This window comes from Quercus robur, chromosome 3 (genome assembly GCF_932294415.1).
Source record: "Quercus robur chromosome 3, dhQueRobu3.1, whole genome shotgun sequence".
NCBI lineage: Eukaryota > Viridiplantae > Streptophyta > Magnoliopsida > Fagales > Fagaceae > Quercus > Quercus robur.
In genome coordinates, this window is record NC_065536.1 from 19,175,934 (window position 1) to 19,200,675 (window position 24,742).

The 24,742-nt window shown below is 32.2% G+C and overlaps 2 protein-coding genes across 4 annotated transcripts in view; both read left to right on the forward strand.

Moving 5' to 3' along the window:
* Positions 1–24,742, forward strand: part of LOC126717396 (disease resistance protein RPV1-like) — a 206,061-nt gene that overhangs the window by 146,282 nt on the left and 35,037 nt on the right. The gene's annotated exons all lie outside the window — the stretch shown is intronic.
* The window catches only part of LOC126717399 (disease resistance protein RPV1-like), a 72,270-nt gene continuing 68,249 nt past the window's right edge, over positions 20,722–24,742 (forward strand). The window contains exons 1-2 of the mRNA XM_050419139.1: positions 20,722–21,424; positions 21,884–22,071. Of these exons, the coding sequence (XP_050275096.1) occupies positions 20,931–21,424; positions 21,884–22,071 (682 nt within the window). The 5' untranslated portion in view covers positions 20,722–20,930. The remainder of the gene's footprint in view (positions 21,425–21,883; positions 22,072–24,742) is intronic.

Genomic DNA, 24,742 nt, shown 5'->3' on the forward strand with positions numbered 1-24,742 from the left:
ATATGTGTAGTAAAATTTGTTATACCTTTAACATTTTTATTTTAAAAAATGTGTATTATAAATTTATAATTCATTATTGATCATTTATTATTTATTAATCTATGCTCTTAGTCTATCAATTTAAAGTTTGTTTTCTTCTTACTAATAAATTTCAAAAACTTTCATTCTTATACAAAGATGTTGGTTTGAAACATTGAAATGTATGAATTTCTCTTTTTGTAAAAATATTACAAAAGTACCTGACTTATCGGTGATTTCCCTAAACATAAAGGAGTAGAAACTTTATAAAAGCATAAATTTAGTTGAGGTTCATCAATCCGTTGGACTTCTTGAAGAGCTTGAATACTAGAATCTCAATAGATGCCAAAATATTTGAATTTTTCCAAGAAATCTCCAGTTGAAATCTCTTAAAAGGTTTTATTTTAATTGGCGTAGAGGTCTTCTGCAAAGACCGGAAAGATTAGCGTTGCTTTCATCAATAGGATATCTCATTGGCCTTCATGAGTTAAAAATAAATTTAAAAAACGTGAAAGATTCAAGTAACATCTCTAATTTACAAAATCTCAAGAGGCTCGTTTTGTTTGATTGTGAAAATTTTCCAAAAGCCAGGGATACTTTTGGTCACTTCCCCAAATTACAAGATTTAGGTTTCCTTAACATCAACATTACTACCCTCCCTAAAATTGCACGTAGATGTTCGAAATTAAAGACCCTTTGCATTCAACATTGTTGGAATCTTTGGGAAATTCCAAGGCTTCCACCTTGTATAAAAGATGTATTTGCAATAGGGTGCAATTCGTTGAATTCACGATCTAGAAGAAGATTATTGAGTCAGGTATCTCTCTAATTTATATATAAAAGAAACAATTTTGGTTAACTTTCCTTACTAAATTTGCTGAATTGAAGTTTCGTGATTTTGCTAAATGCAAGTAGTTTAGAGATGTGATAGGGCTTCCACGAAATTTAGTTTGTGGTAATTCTAATATGGGATCATCACATCAAGAGTTTGAATTTGAAATGGGCTCTTCATTTAAATTGGGCTTCACTTCTAAGTGTTCTAGTTATAGCCCTGTACTTCCAGGAACTACAATTCCAAAGTGGTTCAACCATCAAAGTCATGGAAGTTCCATATCATTCTCAGTTGGTCAGAAATTTCCATCATTTTCTTTATGTGTTGCTTTAAACGCAAAATCCAAGGATAATGTGCCATTTCGAGTTCAAGGGTTTCATTGTTCTATCTACTTGTTCATTAATGGTTTTGAAGAAAGGCTCTCAGGATATAGATTTCCACTTGATTCATTAAATTTAGGGTCTGTTTGGAACTTCTTATTTTGTTGAAACTGAAAACTTTTTGCTGAAAGTACTGTAGATAAAGGTAAAAATTAGCTAAAATAGTACAGTGAGACCCATAAATAGTACAAAAAAATGCAGTGGGGCCCATAAATAGTAGCAAAAATAAGCTGAATAGTAAAATAAGCTAGCAAAAAATAAGTGTTATATAAGTGTTAGAGATAACTTATTGAAACGCATAATTTTAGGTGATCGGAATTGTACGTTTTTAGACCCCTATAAAACAATCATATCATGCAAAACAACGGAAAAATAAAGAACACAATGATATGATGACCCAGGAAAACCAAACCGGTAAAAAACCTGGGGCGGATTTAACCTAGCTATCCTCAAGGTAAAAAGCAAATCCACTATGAAAGAATTGAAGTTTGTACAATAGAACTTAGACCACTAATATTCTATTGCTACCGACCAATAGAAAACTTACTACCACGACCCCATGATAGCTCCCAGTCCACAGACTACTTCTTTCTTTGGCCTTCGCAAAACACAAACACCCACATTTGTGACTTTAAGATCCCACTCAATGGTTTAGCAACACAAACTCTCCTATTTATGACTCCAAGACCACCTTTGAATGTTTAGATCATCAGCACCTTTGATGACTAGAGAAGGCAGCAACTTCTACAACACCAGATTTTGAGATTCTTCAAGTAATGACACCAGTAGAAGATATGAGAGAGCTTTTTGGAACAAAACCCTAAATGCCAAAGAGACACACTCTTCTCTCTCTAAAAAGCCTTATAAAAACGTGCTTAGGGTTTCCTTTATATACTGGGAGAAGTAGATCTGAAACCCTAATCCTTAATAGGCTTGAACTGTTGTTTGGGCTTAATTAAAATTCTGCAGATACGACTTTTGATCAGTCGAGCCTATTCTTCGATCGGTCGAACCAGACAGATTATGAAATCTTCTTCCTGCAGCTTGTATGTTTTTGAATCTTGACTTAAATCACCTTGAGCATTGTCTAATAATACCTATAGACTCTAGGATCTATATCTAGACAAGTTTGTGTTTATGATTTGACAATTGGTCTAAACTTTTAGAACCTAACAGGAATGATGTCACCCTTCGGTGTGAAATTTCAAATGACTATACAAAACAGTAGAAGTTACAATAAGAAGGTGTGGGGTCCACGAAAATTAAGAGTATGTTTGGTAACTGTTTTTTCCACTTATTTTTTGTTTCCAAAAACAATTTTCTATTTTCGAGACTAAAAAACTTGTTTGGCAACCCAAAATAGACAGAAAACAAAAACTATTCTTAAAATTCAATTTGTGAAGGAAACTAAAATCATGCAAAAGACTGTTTTCAGTTTCTAATTTTTAAAAGTCAATGAAAAAATGCATTTAATTTAATGAATCTATCTCATTTAACGAGTTAGCATTAGAGTTCAAATTCTAGTAATAACATATTTTAGTATTTTTTTTTTCTTCCAAAAACAATCTTTTTAATTTCAACTAACCAAATATATTTTCTATTTCGAAAATACATGAAATTTGTTTTTTCTTTATGTTCCCAAAAACAAGTTTTTGAAAATAGAAAATAAAAACCGTTACCAAACATAACCTAATCTTCTTGGGCTACTAAAAATCTTAATAGCCTAGGAAGATACAATATTGTGGACATGCAATTTAAAGAAAAAAATTAGCGCATCATTAATTGAGGAAAGCTACTACCTTTTCAGACATAGAATATAATTCAAACTTATAGCATCCATTCTATGATAATTGCTCTCTATCATCGGGCCAAGACACCAATTCTTTTTTGGTGTAGGTGGGATTTGAACCCCATGTCTCTTATTTTAAGACAAGATACTAGTTCCCAATTCAAACAAACCAAGATCCTATAAAAATATCAATTATTGTCCAATGAGTGAATGTCAAATTGCAGACTAATAATTGATATTTGTCTGCAATTTGTATATATAAATTTGTAGACTAATACAAATTGCAGACTAACATATATATATATATATATATATATATATTATATGTTATATTCATAAGAACCAAGGACCAAAATATAAACTTACAAGATCATGTAAGGTAAGCCACGAAAATTTACTAATACAAACAAGAAAAGGGGAACAAAATTGATGTGTTCAAAAAAAAAATTCCAAGAAATCTATGCTAAAAAACTATTAGGATCGAAAACTTATATTCTAATTTAAGAAGAGGAGTTATCATCTAGACTCTGTAGATTAAGAGACTAAAATACATTACAAGATCAGTGATGTAATGGGCTACTACAAAAACCTAACAACAAATAAAAAAGGGAACAAGACAAACGAGTTTTGTTTTGATCCTTACCTTCTTCACATACATACATGGATTTACGGAGGTTTATGTATGTATAGAACTATTAATATCACAATCCAGTGGTTAGAATTTAAGATTTGAATTCATTGATATCCAAATAGAAAATAAAGCAAAACCTAATCATAACTCAAGGAAATTTGCGATGTCAACTTGCCTATATCCAGAAAATAAAAAACTAAAGCAACATAATGCTGAAATATTGTGCTTTAGTAATGAATCCGAAGGATCTAAAATCAATGATATCCAAACACCAAAACCATATATTAGGGAGTTTAGGGTTCCACATACATTCGAATACACGAAACAAAAAACCGCAAATGAAAAGAAAGAAAGAAGACAATGAAGTTTGAAATTTCAAATGAAAAACAAGTTAGAGTTCACACCTTGCCAATCTTGAACTTCATGGAAGCAATCTCGAGCATCGTCTTCGTTGACATCGCCTCTGAATTGAAAGAACGAGAGAGAGAATGCAACATCTGTTTTTATTTATTTATTTTTTTCAGCTTTTATACTATAACTTGTTCTATAAGTAATCGGTAAGCCACTAAAACTCAGTTAAATGGCCAAGGTTAAAACATTTAGAATTAATGGTCCACTACCATAATTATGTCTAGATGCCACCATCGTGATCATCATGTGTCTATTTTACTATTTTTATTGTGGTCGTGACAATTGTTACTGCAAAGCACCACCAATTTGTGGACAACACCGTCACAAATGTTACAAACTTATACAGTTATACCACTAATGTATTACCATCATTGTACACTTCAATCCCACTCACCATTGTTGTTCTTATCATAATTGTCACCACCACCAATACTAGTAACCTTCAAGTAATGCAACTCTAAAATGCTCATTGTTTGCGTTAAGAACGATCATTTTGGGAAAAACAATTACTATAATATATGTGGAGTTTCATATTCCGACAGTTATTGTTATCAAATGGTATTATCAATTTCTTGTATTGATTTCTGATAGGCCAAAAACGAATTGATCCCTTGTGATAAATTAACCAATTAATTTAGCGAAGTGAATTAATTAAGTTAAGTAACATGCAAACGCGTGGTAACACAAACAAATCACCAATAAACTAAATATGCAGCGGAAAATAAATTGACACGGTGATTTGTTTACGAATGATGAAAACCTACATGACAAAAACCCCAATGGGTGATTTTCAGGTCACCACTCTCGAAATTCCACTATTATCACAACAAGCGGTTACAAGTAAAGGAATCCCAGTACTTTATACCAACCTACAGTTGAACCCTTACCCCAATACACAATTGGACTTATTCTGTAGTGACAATTTCTCCTTTCGATGCACGGCTCCCAAGTACATGGCTAACCAATTGCGCGGATCCCAGTACGCGACTTCAATCAACAGTTAGAGAAGGTTGTTGGCTACAAAGTTCTTCAGTTTATCCCAATGATGAAGATCAATAAGATGCTTGGTCACAAAACCCTACGGTGCACAAACACAGCAACTTCTTCAAGAACAATGAACTAGGGCAAATTCTGTCTTCGGTCACAATTTGCTTGAAAAAACTTTGCTCAACACTTGTGCAACTTGTGAACACTTTGACGGCCCTTAAAATAATTCTTTTATATGTCTAGGGTTGTGAGAAAAAAAAGCCCAAACACATAAAACTAGATTAGAGTCAAAACAGAACTGGAATTCTGTTTTTCATAAAGCTCGACAGATACCTTTCTGTCGAGATGCTGTCAAGCCACAAGGCTGGAACAGCTTCTTAAGCTCGATGGTTAGCTAGCTGTCGAGCTTTACTGAGAAGAACTTCTTCAGCTTGTTTCTTGGACAGACTCATATGTCTTCAACACTTGATCTTGAAACACAGTTTCTTGAAGTATTAAACACATTCTAGATTTACCCAAATATAAGTAAAGTGTGTTTTATCAAAAGATTAGCCAATTACATAAAATAATGACATATATTCCTAAACAAGTGAATCATATATGTCCTAACAATTTCACAGTTCTAAAAATTTCAATTTTTGTGTGTATGTTAAAATACTTAGTATTCTAAAAAAAAAAAAAAAGGTTCAGTTCTAAAATTTTTCAACACAAAATTCATAGCTCTATTAAATAGCACCTGTTTTAAGTTAAATAATTAAATATTTTTAATTTCTTTCCAATGACGAGGTGTTCCAAGCTTTCCTTAACATGTGCATTTCTTTCATTTTTCATGCAGTATAAGATTAGAAATAAATTTCTAGATGCTAATCAAAATTAGAATTAATATTTTTCACTTTTTACTCCATTAAACTCTCCCAGAAAATCATTTCTAGAAGGCTATTGATTTGTTTTATTACAATATTAACAAAAGAATAGATACAAAACAACTATTTTTTAATATATTTCAACCAAAATTTTTTATATGATCTATAAATGAAACTTGGGGTTTTTAAAAGAATCTTGAAAATCATATTCAAAATTGATATATATAAATATATATATATATATATATATATATATATATTTGTAAGGGGGAAGGGGACATGCTGCTGAAGAGAAGGAGACGGAAGCACAGTAATATTGTAAATGGAAATAATGTAAAGAACTTGAAAGTAAATGGAAATAATGTAAAGATCTTGAAAGTAAATAGCTTGAAAATAAATAACTTGAATGTAAGAACAATAATAAGGCGGTAGAACCAGCCAAGCAGTATATATCAAAATAATTCAAAGTAAATAAGAACAATAGTTCAAAATAAATGAAAGCAATTTAAAACCATCCGGTATGGCGGTAATCCGTCCAAGGTGGTGGTAGCAACAAGTAAAGTAATGAACATAGAACTGAAAATACTTCTTATTGAAAGTAGGATAAACACTTACAGTAGTAGTGGTGAATACAAGATTTCAACAGTTACAAAGCTTGAACTAGTCCTAGTTACAAGGTTTGTAGGATTACAAGGCTTGTAGTGAACAAGGATGAACAAGGTTGTAAACAAGGTAGTAGAAGTAGGGTGAGTTCTCTCTCTAAGAAGGCTAGTTCTCAGGGAAGAGAAATCAGAAGCAAAACTTGACTTCTCTTCTTAGCATAGAAATAATTAGGTTTAACAAAGTTATATCTGTACCTTAATTGGTGTTTTAACAATTTTTTATCATCACACCTATTGGTACTAAGTTTTTTAATAATACTGAAAATATCTGCATAGGTTAAATTATTATAATCAATAGAATCATTTTTAGCCATTAATTCTTGTTTTACCTTATGAGCAAAGATAGGAGGCAAACCGTCAATAAACTTTTCTTTCCAATAATACTTATGACAATCTTTCCGGAGCATCACTCTGGAAATAAAAACATCTTGGTACCATCTGTATTCAGACATAGTTGAACAACTCAAATCATTTAAATAATCATGAGATGAAATATTGGATGGAGTACCAACAAAGTGTTTGAGAATAGTATAGATCAAGGTATTGACACATTACAAACAATACTTTCATTAAAAATAGGCAAACATTCATCATTCTTATTAACAGCAGCAGAAACAGAAGACACAGTATCAGAATCTGTATTTTCTTCAGAAACAATTTCTTTTTTAGAAATAATTCGAGCAGTTGGAGTACTTGTAGAAGTACCCTCAGTTTTAACTTCTAAATCAGAAAGCATTTTTTCAACAATTTCAAGAGTCTTGGACTGAGAAGTTTGAAACATAACTTTTTCTCTTTGACTGGGTAAATCAATCAAAGGTTTCTCAATTTTAGTAGGAACAGATTTTTCAACAATTTTTTCTTCAATACGGTCAAGCTGTTGACCAATAATATGCAAAGATTGATTGGTAAAATTGTTTTGTTCAATAAGACTAACAATAGGAGTTTGATCATTAGCAATTTTGAAAGGAGAGGCCTTCACTTCCTCTTTTGTCACTTCATCTTTTTTAGTAGTTATCAAAATTGAATCAAGAGGAGGATGACTAGACCTAATAATGGTTTTATCAGTCTTAACAAAATTTGATTTCTTTATCACATTCAAATGTTGTTTTGAAATCTCATTATTTGGAACATAATGGTTTTCAAGAAAATCGAAAAACAAAATATGTTTTTTCAATTGATTCATCATTTCCAACCATTTTCTTTTAACACGGTCTTTATCAGACTGAGCAAAATTATCTTGGAAATATTTTCTCTTGGTTTTGTTTGAAGCAAGCATAAACTCATTGTACAAAGAATCCCAATCAATTTCAAAATCATCATTTAAAACAGTCAAAACTCTTAATTGATTTTGGTAAACAGGAGGATTTTCAATAGAAGAATCAAAATCAGATGGAGTAACAGAAACAGTGTCTTCCTCATCTTCATTAGCAGTTTTACTAAATGGAGTGGAAGTTTCAGGTTTAGTTGAATAGTAAACAGAGCTAAATTGGGATTTATCACTTGAAATACCTTTTAGCTTTAAATCAGAGGATGTTTCCAAATTCTTTTTCAAAAATTCATTGATCTCGCGATCTCTTCTTGAAATACTTTCAGATCCAGCAAAGGAATGTCTTCCTTCGTTGATCCTCAAAGGTGGATTGTTTTGAAAACTTATTTTAACAGTACCATCAAGATATTGTTGAATATGGGTGAGATCAAGCTCATCAAAAATGGGTTTAGCAGGAGGGGTTTCTTGTTCTAACAACCAATCCTTAGGAAGTTTAACATCTTGCCATTGAATCATTTTTGGAACTTGGATTTTAGCATCAGGAGTTGAACATTGAATTAACATGGTTTTACCTGAAGGTTCTCTAGGCATTATAGCACAAGGATTCATTTGAGTACCCATTAGTTTGTAATAAATGCGATAGATCAAAGCAAAAGGCTTACTACCCTCTTCCATGTGATATCCAGATGAAGCAATATTCAAAGTTAAAGCTTTAACAATATTAGGATCATCCAAAGCAAGAGTAAGATCAGGATAACAGTTAAAATAAACAGGACCATCATACAAAGAAGCAGTGATCATGCCAAGAATGCTATCTTTAAAAATCTTAAATCTAGCATCTCTTAAACACATGAGAGCAGAAGCATTAATACCCTTTCGGGTAAGTGGTTTAATAGCAACTTGAACCATACCAATATGCAAATAATAGAATTTTTTAGCGGCAAGGAAGTCATTAATATTCTTTTTAGTGAATAAGCAACATTTTTCATGAACTCTCGAAATAGAGAAAATTTGTTCAACAGTTCTAGCTTTGTAAGCAGAATGAAAAGCACTTTCAACAAAACTAGTTTTATAAATGGTTTTAGTATCAACTTTAGGAATAGTCCATTTACGAAAATCAGGGATCACCTCATTATCATCAATAGTGTGATCTTCTTCATTTACAATATCAGGAGGACAACTAGTCCTGGAGCTGATAGAGGAGTTGGATCTCCACAACTTATCCATACTATCCTAGGTTCAACACTCAGTTATCATGTTTTTCTCACAACCGTTGCATTTCGTAACACATACCCTAACCAACCTTATACCTCTCATGCCCTACACGCCCTCTCTTGGCTCAAACGGGCCTTACAGCTAGGTTCTAGGACTTCACTTTACGACTAGGGTGGCACCAACGACGGTAAGAAAGGAACACAACAACGGAATATCAAGCGTTCGGGTAGACAAGGACAAGAGACAAAGAACACAACCACACTACCACCGGCCAGAAAAGAGTGGCTCTGATACCATAAAGGGGGAAGGGGACATGCTGCTGAAGAGAAGGAGACGGAAGCACAGTAATATTGTAAATGGAAATAATGTAAAGAACTTGAAAGTAAATGGAAATAATGTAAAGATCTTGAAAGTAAATAGCTTGAAAATAAATAACTTGAATGTAAGAACAATAATAAGGCGGTAGAACCAGCCAAGCAGTATATATCAAAATAATTCAAAGTAAATAAGAACATCATCAATATAAACAATGGTGAAATGACTGAAGGAGTTAAAAATATCATTCATGATATTTTGAAACTCGCTTGGGGCATTTTTAAGGCCAAATGGCATAACATTCCACTCATAATGTCCAAAAGGAGTGGTGAAAGCAGTTTTGTACCTATCATTCTCACTAATCTGAATTTGCCAAAATCCAGATTTCATATCAAACTTAGAGAACACAACAGCTTCATTCAACCTATGGACAAGGTCATTCTTGTTGGGAATAGGATACCGAATCCATTCTAAAACCTTATTCAGGGGTTTGTAGTTAATGACTAATCTTGGGGTTCCTCTTTCAATTTCAGCATTTTTTTGGACATAAAAGGCTGAACAAGACCAGGGAGACTTGCTATTCCTAATCAATTTTTTCTGCAACAAATCATGGATTTCTTTTTTGCAAAATTCAACAGTTTCAACATTCATTTGGATAGGACGAGCTTTAGTAGGAATATTTTTCTCATCAAAATCTTTGACATATGGCAAATTAACAATATGTTTCTTCCTATGCCAGAAAGCATTAGGGACATCAGAGCAAACATCATCAATCAACATTTTCTGAAAATTACCAATTTTGGATTGCAACAATTTATCAGAAATTTGTTCAGCAATTTTCTTGTGTCTAACCTCTTGCTGAAGAAATTTAAGATGTTTAATTTTAGTATGAATCATGTTTGAAGCAGTATTAGTATCAATATCAAACTTCGAAGCAAATTTGAACTTTACTTTTTGTCCAAAAGGATCAGTAGTAATTCCATCATGTTCAACAAGAAAAGGATATAAAACATTTATAAAAGGCAAACCAAGAATCACTTTATCAGTCATATTCTTAACAAGAACAGATGGAATCTTGAAACAGACATTAGCATGGCATACATGAGCATTATTCAATTCATACTTTTTTTGCATCTGAGAACCATTAGCAGAAACTAATCTTTCAGTAGATTTTTCAAAGTATTTTGAAGGAATCAGTCCTTCTTGGATACAGTTCATATCCGCCCCTGAATCTATCATAGCAATAACAGTGAAATGATAATCAGGAGAAACAACAATTTTAACTTTTTAAAACCATTTTGGAGGAATTATTTTATTAACAAGAGCAAGTTGAGAAATAGTGACATCATCAGAAATACCTTTACTAGAAAGAAGAGCTTGTTGACAAGATTCATCTCCATCTTTATGCTCAAGTCCTTGTTTAAGGTTATTTTTATCACTTTTAATATCTTTAAAATCATGTTTTAATTCGCTTATCTCTCGTTTAACAATATTAATTTCATGTTGTAAATCATTAACAGTCAGTTCTTTAGATTTCTTATTATTAAAATTTTCTAAAGTTTTATCCTCTTTACTCTTGGTGAGGACATTGGTTTTAATAACATTGCAGCAAGAACCTCTACTACCAATTTTAATATCAGAAGAAGTATCAATATTTAGTATGTTGAATTTGTTTTTTAAATTACTAGGTTTTCTTTTACAATTTTTATTAAAGTATCCAGATTTTTATTGATGGTTTGTCTGAATAGGAAATCATTAATAAAATGAGTCACATGTCTATGGTTGGTATTGCTTATCAAAACAACCATGATCTTGATCAACCTGAAATTGTTAACTTGCTTCTTACTGGTTTTTCTTGTACTCTTCGTGGATGGTGGGATTCATGCATCACTGAAGAATCCAAATTTGCCATATGTCAAAGATTTTGATGAGAAAAATATTCCCACTAAAGCTCGTCCTAGCCAAATGAATGTTGAAACTGTTGAATTTTGCAAAAAAGAAATCCATGATTTGTTGCAGAAAAAAAGGGGGAAGGGGACACGCTGCTGAAGAGAAGGAGACGGAAGCACAGTAATATTGTAAATGGAAATAATGTAAAGAACTTGAAAGTAAATTGCTTGAATGTAAGAACAATAATAAGGTGGTAGAACCAGCCAAGCAGTATATATCAAAATAATTCAAAGTAAATAAGAACAATAGTTCAAAATAAATGAAAGCAATTTAAAACCATCCGGTATGGCGGTAATCCGTCCAAGGTGGTGGTAGCAACAAGTAAAGTAATGAACATAGAACTGAAAATACTTATTATTGAAAGTAGGATAAACACTTACAGTAGTAGTGGTGAATACAAGATTTCAACAGTTACAAAGCTTGAACTAGTCCTAGTTACAAGGTTTGTAGGATTACAAGGCTTGTAGTGAACAAGGATGAACAAGGTTGTAAACAAGGTAGGAGACGGACACGAGTAGTAGTAGTGAATTCAAGATCTCAACAGTTACAAAGCTTGAACTAGTCCTAGTTACAAGGTTTGTAGGATTACAAGGCTTGTAGTGAACAAGGATGAACAAGGTTGTAAACAAGGTAGTAGTAGTAGAAGCAAGTGGGTTCTCTCTCTAAGAAGGCTAGTTCTAAGGGAAGAGAAATCAGAAGTAAAACTTGACTTGAAAAACCCTGAAATTTAAGGGACAACCCCCCTTAAATAGGCAAAATTTCGGAGTGAACAGTGTGATGAACAGTAAAAGTGAACAATAATCTGTGAACAGTGATCCGTGAACAGTAATCAGTGAATAGTGTTTTTTCCACTTTTTGAAATAAAAACTTCTGAACTTTTGTCATTTATTTGGTCCAACATGTCAGGAGAAGCATGGCAAAAGGCAAAAGGAGAAGCATGCATGCCCCACCAAGTACGTAGATGCTCCTTTCTTTTCTAAAAAGACTTCAAAGGTGACATCTTGTGTTGGCTAAAAGGAAGCTTTTGTCAGAGCATCATCTCTTCACAACCATCATGGCCTGTGCCTTTCAAACTATTTTGAATATTGTAATAGATCTGGCCGTTGTGCAGGCTAGACAAATAGTGGCCGTTGTGCAGGCTAGACAAATAGGGGAATCAAAATCTTCCGCAAAATCCGGAGTATCATGAATTAGTTCCGGATTTTCCGCAACATATTTGTGAAGGATAATAAAATATTTTGGCTGTTGTGCAAGCCAGACAAATAAAGTAACACCAGTCTAGAAATAGTAGTGACCTCATCAATCAGTAGAGGGAGCATCGGAGGGATAACCATCAAAAGGATCAAAAGGGCCTTGTGGAGAATCACATGCTCATGGTAAATAGCATACTTATTACAGAATCCACAATATAAAATTGGCTCAAACTTTGGAGTTTTTCCTGGGATAAGGAGACTGTTTAGATTAGGATGATCTTTTGTTTGTAGGTGAACAAAGGCATCAGCATAGGGTTTGGGGCCAAAAACAGCAATTCTACTTGTGCTTCCTATGAAATGATAATTTTTCCATAGATCATGAGCAACTTCACGAATTTGATTATTAAAATAATTTCTCCAGCATTTTGCAAGACCAAAAGGATCTTTAAAGGACAATTGAGAATTTCCCTTGAACCATGGCCCTTGGTGAGTATAGCCATTAATGAGAATGAGATGCTTTGAGGGGTTAACATTCATCCAGTTATTTCTCTCCCATTTTGGTAGAGTGCTCCAGCATCTAATAGTAACAAAAGGTCTTGTGGAAGAGTTTTCAAACCCTTTAATAGCATTCTGAATGATCTGTGGAAGTTGGCTGGCCTGTTTATGACTTGTCAACTTTACAAACCGAACAAAGCCATATTCAAACATTTGGAAAAGCCAGCTAGAATTAGGATCATCATCATCACTATCATCTGAATCTTCATCAGTGAAATACGAACCATCATCAAAATTAATAAGGAGACTAGGAAATGGGTGTTTCTTTTCATATACTCTGAGACTGCTCCCAAAGTGATCTTCCCATTCAAGCTGAATAAAGACATTATCACCTTCGTCTATTTCATTAGGGTCAGGAATAGTAGCAGTAACAAGTTTTCTGAAATACTTGGACCATAGGTCAAAAGACCTAGACATAGCCTTGCTATCCAGAATACGAGATTGTAAATCTGAAGGCAAGTTGGCAACAGCACTTCTTAACATGGATTGGGTCTTAAGACTCAATCTAGCATAATTAGTGCCCATTATAGTCTTTTTATCCATCAAATGGATTTCCTCTTTGCCAAAGAGTTGACTAATGTAGGCTTTAAGACGGCTCACAAGAGCCTCATTTTTTGAAACAAGGTTATTTTCTGGAACAAAGTCAATATTTAAAGCAAGGTCATTTTCTGGAATAAGGTTATCATAATGGCTCATATAAATTTCGTTTTGAACAGTAAGGTTAACAAGGTGGATTTCAAGGGCTCTAAGGGTTTTGTGAAAAACATTACTGTGGTTCTTGGTAAAAGCAAACTGAAGGTTATCAAGAATGAATTTAATAGAATCTGGTAATTCTGAATAGGTACCATTGTGGAATTGTAGATTTTTTGACAAAACTTCCTGTAAAGCAATTAATATATCACCATTGGAGTATGTCACCTCCGCCGGGACATCTCCTTGAAGGGATGTTGATCCACTGGGTTTTTCACCAGAAGATGCGCCTTCATGCATTTTAAAAGGTCGTCCCACTGGGAACCCTTTGCTTTGGGAATAGTCCTGTGCAGGAGCTTTTCTCTTGTTTTTCCTTTCCATAATAATCCACTTACTAGTGGTATAAATATGAATATTATTATTGTCCCACTTATTAGTGGTATTTATCCACGCATCATTATCCGATTCCTGCAAAGAATCATTAATATTGTTAGGATAATGAATAGTTTTTAACATTTTGGTGTTATGAAAATTACCTTTAAAATCATCAGAATTCATTATCAGTTCTTGAACAAGTTCATTCATGGGAGAGTCTTTCTTATAAGACAGATTATCAATATCAATTTCAAACTTTGAAGCAAATTTGAATTTTAGTTTCTGTCCAAATGGATCAGTAGTAATTCCATCATGTTCAAGAAGAAAGGGATACAAAGCGTTAATAAATGGCAGACCAAGAATCACTTTATCAGTCATATTTTTGACAAGAACAGAAGGAATCTTGAAACAAACATTATCATGGCACACCTGAGCATTATTCAATTCATACTTAATTTTCATTTGAGAACCATTAGCAGAAACCAATCTTTCAGTAGATTTCTCAAAATATTTTGAGGGAATTAATCCTTCTTGGATACAGTTCATATCTGCACCAGAATCAATCATAGCAATAACAGTGAAATGATAATCAGGAGAAACAACAATTTTAACTTTTGTAAACCATTTTGGAGGAAATAATTTATTAACAAAAGCAAGTTGGGGATTAGTGAAAGTATCAGGAGTACCTTTATTAGAAAGAAGAGTCTGTTGACTGGAATCATTTCCATCACTGTGCTCATTTTGTTCGTTACTGGATTTATTAAGATCTTTATCAAGTTTTAGCATTGTCAATTCTTGTTTGAGATTATGGTTATCACTTTTCATGCTTTTAAATTCATGTTTTAATTCATTTATCTCTTGTTTAACAATATGAATTTCATTTTGGAGATCATTAACAGTTAGTTCTTTAGATTTCTTTTTATTAAATCTTTCCAAAGTTTCTTCAAAACTTATGGTTGATTTTGGTTTTTTACCAATTTCATCTCTTATCAAGTTTTTCTTAAACCTATCCAAATATTCTTTCTGGAGTTCAGGGTTTTGAATTTGATTTATTAGCTGAATTATCAATTTTTCATCTTCTTCACTCTTGGTGAGAGCATTAATAACATTGCAACAGGAATCTCTACAACCAATTTTAATATTAGGAGAATCAGAAGAATCATCAGTAGATTGATAGCAAGAATCAGATGAAGAAGAAAAATCATCTTCCAAAGAATCAGACGGGGTGTTTGATTCAAGGATTCTGAATAATTCTTCTTGCACATTATCATCAATGTTTAACATGTTGAACTTGTTTTTTAACTTACCAGGTTTTTCTTTACAGTCTTTACTAAAGTGTCCAGGTTTACCACAGTTAAAGTATTTACCTTTACTTGGTCTTTGTTTGACATGTTTTTTAGAAACATTTTTCTTCTTAGCATAGAAATCATTAGGTTTAATAAAGTTATTTCTGTATTTTTTATGGCTTTTATCATGTTTTTTACCTTTTTGCCTAGAAGGAGCAATAGGAGGCAGACCATATTGTTCACAGAAATTTCCCATTTCATATTTAGCTTTTCTTTTATTCTTTAATTGGTGTTTTAACAATTTTTCATCATTGCACATATTAATACCAAGTTTTTTAATAGTACTGAAAATATCACCATAAGTTAAATTATCATAATCAATAGAATCATTTTTACCCATTAATTCTTGTTTTACCTTATGAGCAAAGATAGGAGGCAGACCGTCAATAAACTTTTCTTTCCAATAAGGCTTATGGCAATCTTTCCGGAGCATCACCCTGGAAGTAAAAACATCTTGATACCATCTGTAATCAGACATAGTTGGACAACTCAAATTATTTAGATAATCAGAAACGCGGGATGAAATATTGGATGGAGTACCAACAAAATGTTTGAGAATGGTATAGATCAAGGTATTAACACCATCAGGAATACCTCGACCAATACTTTCATCAAAAATAGGCAAACCTTCTTCATTCTTTTTAACAGCATGTTTAATAGACTCTTTGGATTCTTCAGTGATGTATGAATCCCACCATCCACGAAGAGTACCAGAAAAACCAGTAAGAAGCAAGTTAACAATTTCAGGTTGATCAAGATCATGGTTGTTTTGATAAGCAATACCAACCATAGACATGTGACTCATTTTATTAATGATTTCCTGTTCAGACAAACCATCAATATTCCATTCATAGAGCTTATCAGCAGAGACAGAAAACTGTGTTTGAAAAGATCTCTCTTCAAACTGCATATCAGGAGGAGTAGGTTTTGGATACCAATTTTTTGTAAAAGACATGGGTTTGGAGTTCCCAACAAATCTTTTAATTTCTGGGAAATCATCATCAAAGATTCTTTTTGCAGGAACAGAAGAAACAGAAGAAACAGTATCAGAATCTGTATTTTCTTCAGAAACAATTTCTTTTTTGGAAATAGTTCGAGCAGTTGGAGTACTTGTAGAAGTACTAGTACCCTCAGTTTTAATCTTTAGATTAGAAAGCATTTTGTCAACAATTTCAAGAGTCTTGGACTGAGAAGTTTTAAACATAACTTTTTCTCTTTGACTGGGTAAATCAATCAAAGGTTTCTCAGTTTTAACAGGAACAGATTTTTCAGAAACAGAAACAGATTTTTCAACAAATTTTTCTTCAATATGGTCAAGCTGTTGACCAATAATATGCAAAGATTGATTAGTAAAATTGTTTTGTTCAATAAGGCTAACAATAGGAGTTTGATCATCAGCAATTTTGAAAGGAGAGGCCTTCACTTCCTCTTTTGTCACTTCATCTTTCTTAGTAGTTATCAAAATTGAATCAAGAGGAGGATGACTAGACCTAACAATGGTTTTGTCAATCTTAACAAAATTTGATTTCTTTATCACATATAAATGTTGTTTTGAAACCTCATTATTTGGAACATAATGGTTTTCAAGAAAATCAAAAAACAAAATATGTTTTTTCAATTGATTCATCATTTCCAACCATTTTCTTTTAACACGGTCTTTATCAGCCTGAGCAAAATTATCTTGGAAATATTTTCTCTTGGTTTTGTTTGAAGCAAGCATAAATTCATTGTACAAAGAATCCCAATCAATTTCAAAATCATCATTTAAAACAGTCAAAACTCTTAATTGATTTTGGTAAACAGGAGGATTTTCAATAGGAGAATCAAAATCAGATGGAGTAACAGAAACAGTGTCTTCCTCATCTTCATTAGCAGTTTTACTAAATGGAGTGGAAGTTTCAGGTTTAGTTGAATAGTAAACAGAGCTAAATTGGGATTTATCACTTGAAATACCTTTTAGCTTTAAATCAGAAGATGTTTCCAAATTCTTTTTCAAAAATTCATTGATCTCGCGATCTCTTTTTGAAATACTTTCAGATCCAGCAAAGGAATGTCTTCCTTCGTTGATCCTCAAAGGTGGATTGTTTTGAAAACTTATTTTAACAGTACCATCAAGATATTGTTGAATATGGGTGAGATCAAGCTCATCAAAAATGGGTTTAGCAGGAGGGGTTTCTTGTTCTAACAACCAATCTTTAGGAAGTTTAACATCTTGCCATTGAATCATTTTTGGAACTTGGATTTTAGCATCAGGAGTTGAACATTGAATTAACATGGTTTTACCTGAAGGTTCTCTAGGCATTATAGCACAAGGATTCATTTGAGTACCCATTAGTTTGTAATAAATGCGATAGATCAAAGCAAAAGGCTTACTACCCTCTTCCATGTGATATCCAGATGAAGCAATATTCAAAGTTAAAGCTTTAACAATATTAGGATCATCCAAAGCAAGAGTAAGATCAGGATAATAGTTAAAATAAACAGGACCATCATACAAAGAAGCAGTGATCATTCCAAGAATGCTATCTTTAAAAATCTTAAATCTAGCATCTCTTAAACACATGAGAGCAGAAGCATTAATACCCTTTCGGGTAAGTGGTTTAATAGCAACTTGAACCATACCAATATGCAAATAATAGAATTTTTTAGCGGCAAGGAAGTCATTAATATTCTTTTTAGTGAATAAGCAACATTTTTCATGAACTCTCGAAATAGAGAAAATTTGTTCAACAGTTCTAGCTTTATAAGCAGAATGAAAAGTACTTTCAACAAAACTAGTTTTATAAATAGTTTTAGTATCAACTTTAGGAATAGTCCATTTACGAAAATCAGGAATCATCTCATTATCATCAATAGTGTGATCTTCTTCATTTACAATATCAGGAGGACAACTAGTCCTGGAGCTGATAGAGGAGTTGGATCTCCACAACTTATCCATACTATCCTAGGTTCAATACTCAGTTATCATGTTTTTCTCACAACCGTTGCATTTCGTAACACATACCCTAACCAACCTCATACCTCTCATGCCCTACACGCCTTCTCTTGGCTCAAACGGGCCTTACAGCTAGGTCCTAGGAATTCACTTTACGACTAGGGTGGCACCAACGACGGTAAGAAGGGAACACAACAACGAAATATCAAGCGTTCGGGTAGACACGGACAAGAGACAAAGAACACAACCACACTACCACCGGCCAGAAAAGAGTGGCTCTGATACCATAAAGGGGGAAGGGGACACGCTGCTGAAGAGAAGGAGACGAAAGCACAGTAATATTGTAAATGGAAATAATGTAAAGAACTTGAAAGTAAATGGAAATAATGTAAAGATCTTGAAAGTAAATAGCTTGAAAATAAATAACTTGAATGTAAGAACAATAATAAGGCGGTAGAACCAGCCAAGCAGTATATATCAAAATAATTCAAAGTAAATAAGAACAATAGTTCAAAATAAATGAAAGCAATTTAAAACCATCCGGTATGGCGGTAATCCGTCCAAGGTGGTGGTAGCAACAAGTAAAGTAATGAACATAAAACTGAAAATACTTCTTAGTGAAAGTAGGATAAACACTTACAGTAGTAGTGGTGAATACAAGATTTCAACAGTTACAAAGCTTGAACTAGTCCTAGTTACAAGGTTTGTAGGATTACAAGGCTTGTAGTGAACAAGAATGAACAAGGTTGTATAAATATATATATGTATATATATATATTTGTATATATACAAAATTGATTTTATACTAAATTCTGCAATAATTTCTTTTTCAATATGAACAATTAAAAATTTCTTTAAAAATCATCTTCAATTTTGTTGCGAAACCTAGTTTTTTCAATAATTATTGTTGAAAATACTATATTTGTAATTGCAAATAGCAACTAAAGAAGTGATAACAAGCATAACCACTCTATTAATAAGTTGATAGACTATCGAATTTCTATTCCTTAACTAGTAATTGATATAATTAAACATATTTGATAATTTTTTAAATCTCAAATGCAAACTACATTATATATTTATGAAAAGACAATTTTTTAGTAGATCCCTAAGTTGGCTTACTACCAATTTATTAATTTAATAATTAATATGTCTTGGCTGTTAATTAACCAATTTCTAGTACAATCTATATATATATTTATATATATATATATATACACACATTAATAATTTAATAGCCAACCCCAAGTCGGTGTAGACATGGACTGGAGACTCGAGAAGGTGTGCGTGTGTGAGTAAGTGAGGGTAAGAGAGCCAAGAAGGCGAGGTGGGTACCTACCACTTGTTATTGTTGTAGCATTATATACAGATATATATACACATTAATAATTTAATAGCCAACTCCAAGTCAGCGTAGACATGGACTGGAGACTCGAGAAGGTGTGCGTGTGAGTGAGGGTAAGATAGCCAAGAAGGCGAGGTGGGTACCCACCACTTGTTATTGTTGTTATATATATATATATATTAATAATTTAATAGCCAACCCCAAGTCGGTGTAGACATGGACTGGAGACTCGAGAAGGTGTGCGTGCGTGAGTGAAGGTAAGAGAGCCAAGAAGGCGAGGTGGGTACCCACCACTTGTTATTGTTGTAGCATTGTGGAGGATGTCTATGTGCTTTTGTTTGTGAGAGGCAAAAATTCTACTACTCGCAAACTTTATTTTATACGTGGGTTCCAGTTAGCTCAATAGATAAAATTTCTGATGATTGTATAAGAGATCTAGGATTCAATATTTGCTTACACTAAAAACTAATTGATGTCTTAGTCTGATGATAAAGAACTATCATTAGGAGCGGATGTCATAGGTTAAAACTCTCTTAAAAAAAAAAAAAAAACTTTATTTTACACAATTATTTATGTGACTGACTAAATGATTATGAGTGATGAAAAAAAATAGTAAATTTACGCAAAAGTAATAAACAACTAATTAGTCTATCATATAAAATACTTGTGAAAAAAATGGTATGGCAAATGTTGTAGTCATAGACTAAAAGAAGAGAAGGAGATTAATGAGAAAGAAAAGAGGAAAGAAATTGCAACTTCCTTTCCTTTAATCCTTTCTTTCTTTTTAAAGTTTGAACCCAATAAATTTCTTCATCTTTTCCTGGTGGGTGGGTGTGAAAGCTTGAAAGTGAATTTCACTTTGGGCTATCAATTTTCTATTTTTATATTACATTATGCGTCTGGGCCACCAACTACGAAAGTAGTATGCTACTACTATAATTTCGCATTTGACTCTCTCAGTCTTCTTCGCCTCACAACAACTATCTAAATCTAACATTCATTTCCTTCTCTCTGCCTTTCCCATTCTCTCTCAAACCCATTGAGAAATATCTCTTCATAATTTTTCATTCTCTTTGCTTTCTTAAACTCTTAAAACATTTCCAATTTCGTCACATATTTCTTTCTCCTCTTTCCCTTAGATCTTCCCAACCGTCTATATATCCCAATCACAATGGCTCTTCTAACTAACAAACGAGCCTTCTCTTCATCTTTCACCCAACGATGTAGATATGATGTGTTTTTGAGTTTCAGAGAAGAAGATACCCGCAATAGTTTTACTAGCAATTTGAATGGTATTTTGCGTTATAATGGTATTAACACCTTCATGGATGATGAGCTCCAAAGAGGAGAGATAATTTCCACTGAACTTCTCGAAGCTATTGAAAGTTCAAAATTTTCAATAATTGTATTCTCTAAAAACTATGCAACTTCCACTTGGTGTTTGGATGAACTTGTCAAAATTCTTGAATGTAAAAAGAATGGCCAAGTGGTGTTTCCAGTTTTTTACGAGGTTGATCCATCAGAAGTACGTAATCAAAAGGGAAAGTTTGGAGAAGCACTAGCAAAACATGAAGAAAATTTCAAGTATGGCACAAACAAGGTGCAAAGATGGAGGGCCGCCCTAAATGAAGCTGGCAATTTATCTGGTTGGCATTACAAAAATGAGTATGTATTTAATCACTACTTTATTATCACCATAAAATTTTACTATTAAAAAACAACTCCCAGAAGCTATATTATTTGTTTGTTTGTTTTTAATTTTTTTTTTATGAAACTATTATATTTTGATCATATCTTTCATTATGGAGCTAGTTAAGCTACAACGGTCAATGTAAGAGAAGAATATATGATCAATAATCTTTAGAAAATCATATTTTCCAAAGAAGATTTTCCATGCATCTTTGTGCAAAAAGACCAATATTGATATCCTAGCTGAACAATAATTAAAAAAAAAAAAAAAAAGTAATTGTATTGACAGTTTAGATCTATGAATTACGTGCCATTTAATTTAATTAACAAAATTTCAGTTGTAGATCACAAGCTAAACAAAATTAACAAATTTGAATTCAACTTGGGATCATATTTCTATTTCTAACATTTTTTTTAATGCTTTGTGATTGGCAGCCACCCTCAATTTAGGTTTATCCAAGAAATTTTTGAAGAGATCTCAAGTGCTAAATTAAATTGTTCACAAGTATTTGTTGGTAAATACCCAGTTGGAATAGACTCTCGGGTAGAGGAAATAATTCGGTGCTTAGATATTGAGTCAAACGATGTTCGCATGTTAGTGATCCATGGTCTTCCTAGAATAGGTAAAACAACAACTGCAAAAGCTACTTTTAACTTAATTTCATATCATTTTGAAGGAAGTAACTTTCTAGAGGATGTTAGAGAAAACTCAAAAACAAGTGATGGTGTACTCCAACTACAAGAGGCACTTTATTATGAGATCTTAGGGGGTAGAAATTTGAAAGTGCATGGTATATCTAAAAGAATCAATGTGATAATGGAAAAGCTTCAGCACAAAAAAATTCTTTTAATTCTAGATGATGTGGACAAATTAGTACAAGTAGAAAATTTGCTTGGAAAATGCAATTGGTTTGCTTCTGGAAGTAGAATTATTATCACAACTAGAGAGAAAAAGTTGGTATCTACTCTACGAGAAGATTGTCATTTAATTTACTATAAGGTTAAGGAATTAGATGAACATGAATCTCGTGCACTCTTTTATCAACATGCATTCAAAAGAAAAAAGCCTACAGAAGATTATTTGGAGGTTGTACACCAATTTATAGGTTATGCCAAAGGACTTCCATCAGTTCTAAAAATAATAGGTGCTGATTTATATGACAAAAATTTTCAATGTTGGAAAAGTGCATTAGATAAGTACAAAAGAATTCCTAATTCAGATATTCAAGAAGTACTTAAAATAAGCTACGATGGATTGGACCAAATTCAACAAAATATTTTCCTTGATATTGCATGTTTTCTTAAAGGATTCTACAAGAATTTGGTTGTAGATATATTACAAAGTAGCAATTTTCATGACCCATACTACGATATTGAAAAACTTATTGATAAATCTCTCATAGTTGTTGCAAAAGATGACAAATTATTGATGCATGTCTTGATACAACAAATGGGTTTAGAAATTGCTCGACAAGAATCAGAAGTGTCAAAAAAACATAGAAGGCTATCGTGTTATGAGGATGCTCCTGAAGTACTAAATGGAGATACGGTATAAGTCCTTTTGATTTACCTTTCCCTTTACTCACAATGCAAATGTAATTAATTTTTCTCATTATGTTTGATTTATCATTATTTTTTTCTCATTTTAATGTTAAATGGGTCATGCTAATGAGTGCCCTTAGGGAAATGGTTAACAATCCATTTTAGGAAAGTTTTGAACACCACTTTTATGGGAAATGAAAAAAGCTATCAAAACATTAATTTTTTTTTTCTTATCCCATAAAAACTTTCTTTAAATGAATTATTAACCATTGCCCTAAGGGCATCCGTTAGCATTTTCCTAAATTTTAATAATCATATATTCTATTGTCTAACGTGATTCATGTGATTTTTTGTCCAATTAGGGATTAGATGAGATTCGAGGCATAACATTGTCCTTGCCACAACCAAAAAAGATGCAATTGAATCTTGGAAAGATGAAAAGTCTCAAATATTTGACAATTCGTAATGTAATTTGTGAAGACCTTAAATCTCTTCCTAATGGGATAAGGTTACTTGATTGGAATGAATTTCCTTTATCGTCCTTGCCGTCCACCTTTGAACCTACAAAACTCGTTGTACTTAACATGCGAGAGAGCCACATTGAATTGGACAAGCATTTCGAGGTATAATCATAGCATTTATAAATTCTTATTAGGTTTTTTTTTGTTAACGAGTACCTTTAGAGAATAAGTTAAGGTGCATTTTTTTTTTGTTGCTAAAACCAAACCATGCATTTAATACTACATAAAATAATTTTTCTATAAATTTTTTTAATAAATAAAATCAAATTGTGCACAAATATTTAAAAAATGTACACGTAACCATAAAGAATTTATGGTGCAAATCAATGAACTATTGACAAATGTTTTTTTTTTTTAATTTAAAAAAAAAATAGTTCTATAGATATTACAAGTTTTACTACATTGACCATACAAATTGACGTTTTACAAATTATAAAGAGACAATTCAAATATTTGTTTATGTGGTGGTCGAAACCTACCAATCACATTCATTGCCACATTAATTTGTAGGCTTTATGTTTATAAAATTATAATACCTTTATCATTTTTATTTTAAAAGTGTGTATTATAAGTCATAATAGAACAGTTATTATTTCTGTTTCTCAAAAAAAAAAAAAAAAGTTATTATTTCCTAATCAATGCTCTTAGCCTTTTTTTTTTTTTTTTTTAAATGAGCTCTTAATTATCCTTATTTTGTTTCTTTTTAATAATAAATTTCAAAAAAAATATTCTTCCTTTGTAAAAATATATGGATTTCGCACATTATAAAAATATTATAAAAGTACCTGACTTATCAGTGATTGCCCCAAACATAAAGAAGTTGGAGCTTTATAAATGCATAAATAATATTTCTATACATTTTCCACACAAATAAAGTTTTTTTTTTTTTTTTTGACAAGGCCCACAAATAAAGTTAATTTTTGTACAAATATTTAAAAATGTTCAAACAACCACGATGAGTGTAAGGCTGCAAATCAATTAACTATTTGTTAAAAGTATTTTCCTTTTTAAAAAGAGCAGCACTATGGTCTTTGGCTACTACAAGTTTTATATTACATTGTGTATATACTAATATGTTATCAATTACAAATAGGTGTAAGTTTTATGTAGTAAAGTTTTTTTTATAAGGATATGTGTAGTAAAATTTATTATACCTTTAACATTTTTATTTAAAAAAATGTGTATTACAAATTTATAATTCATTATTGATCATTTATTATTTATTAATCTA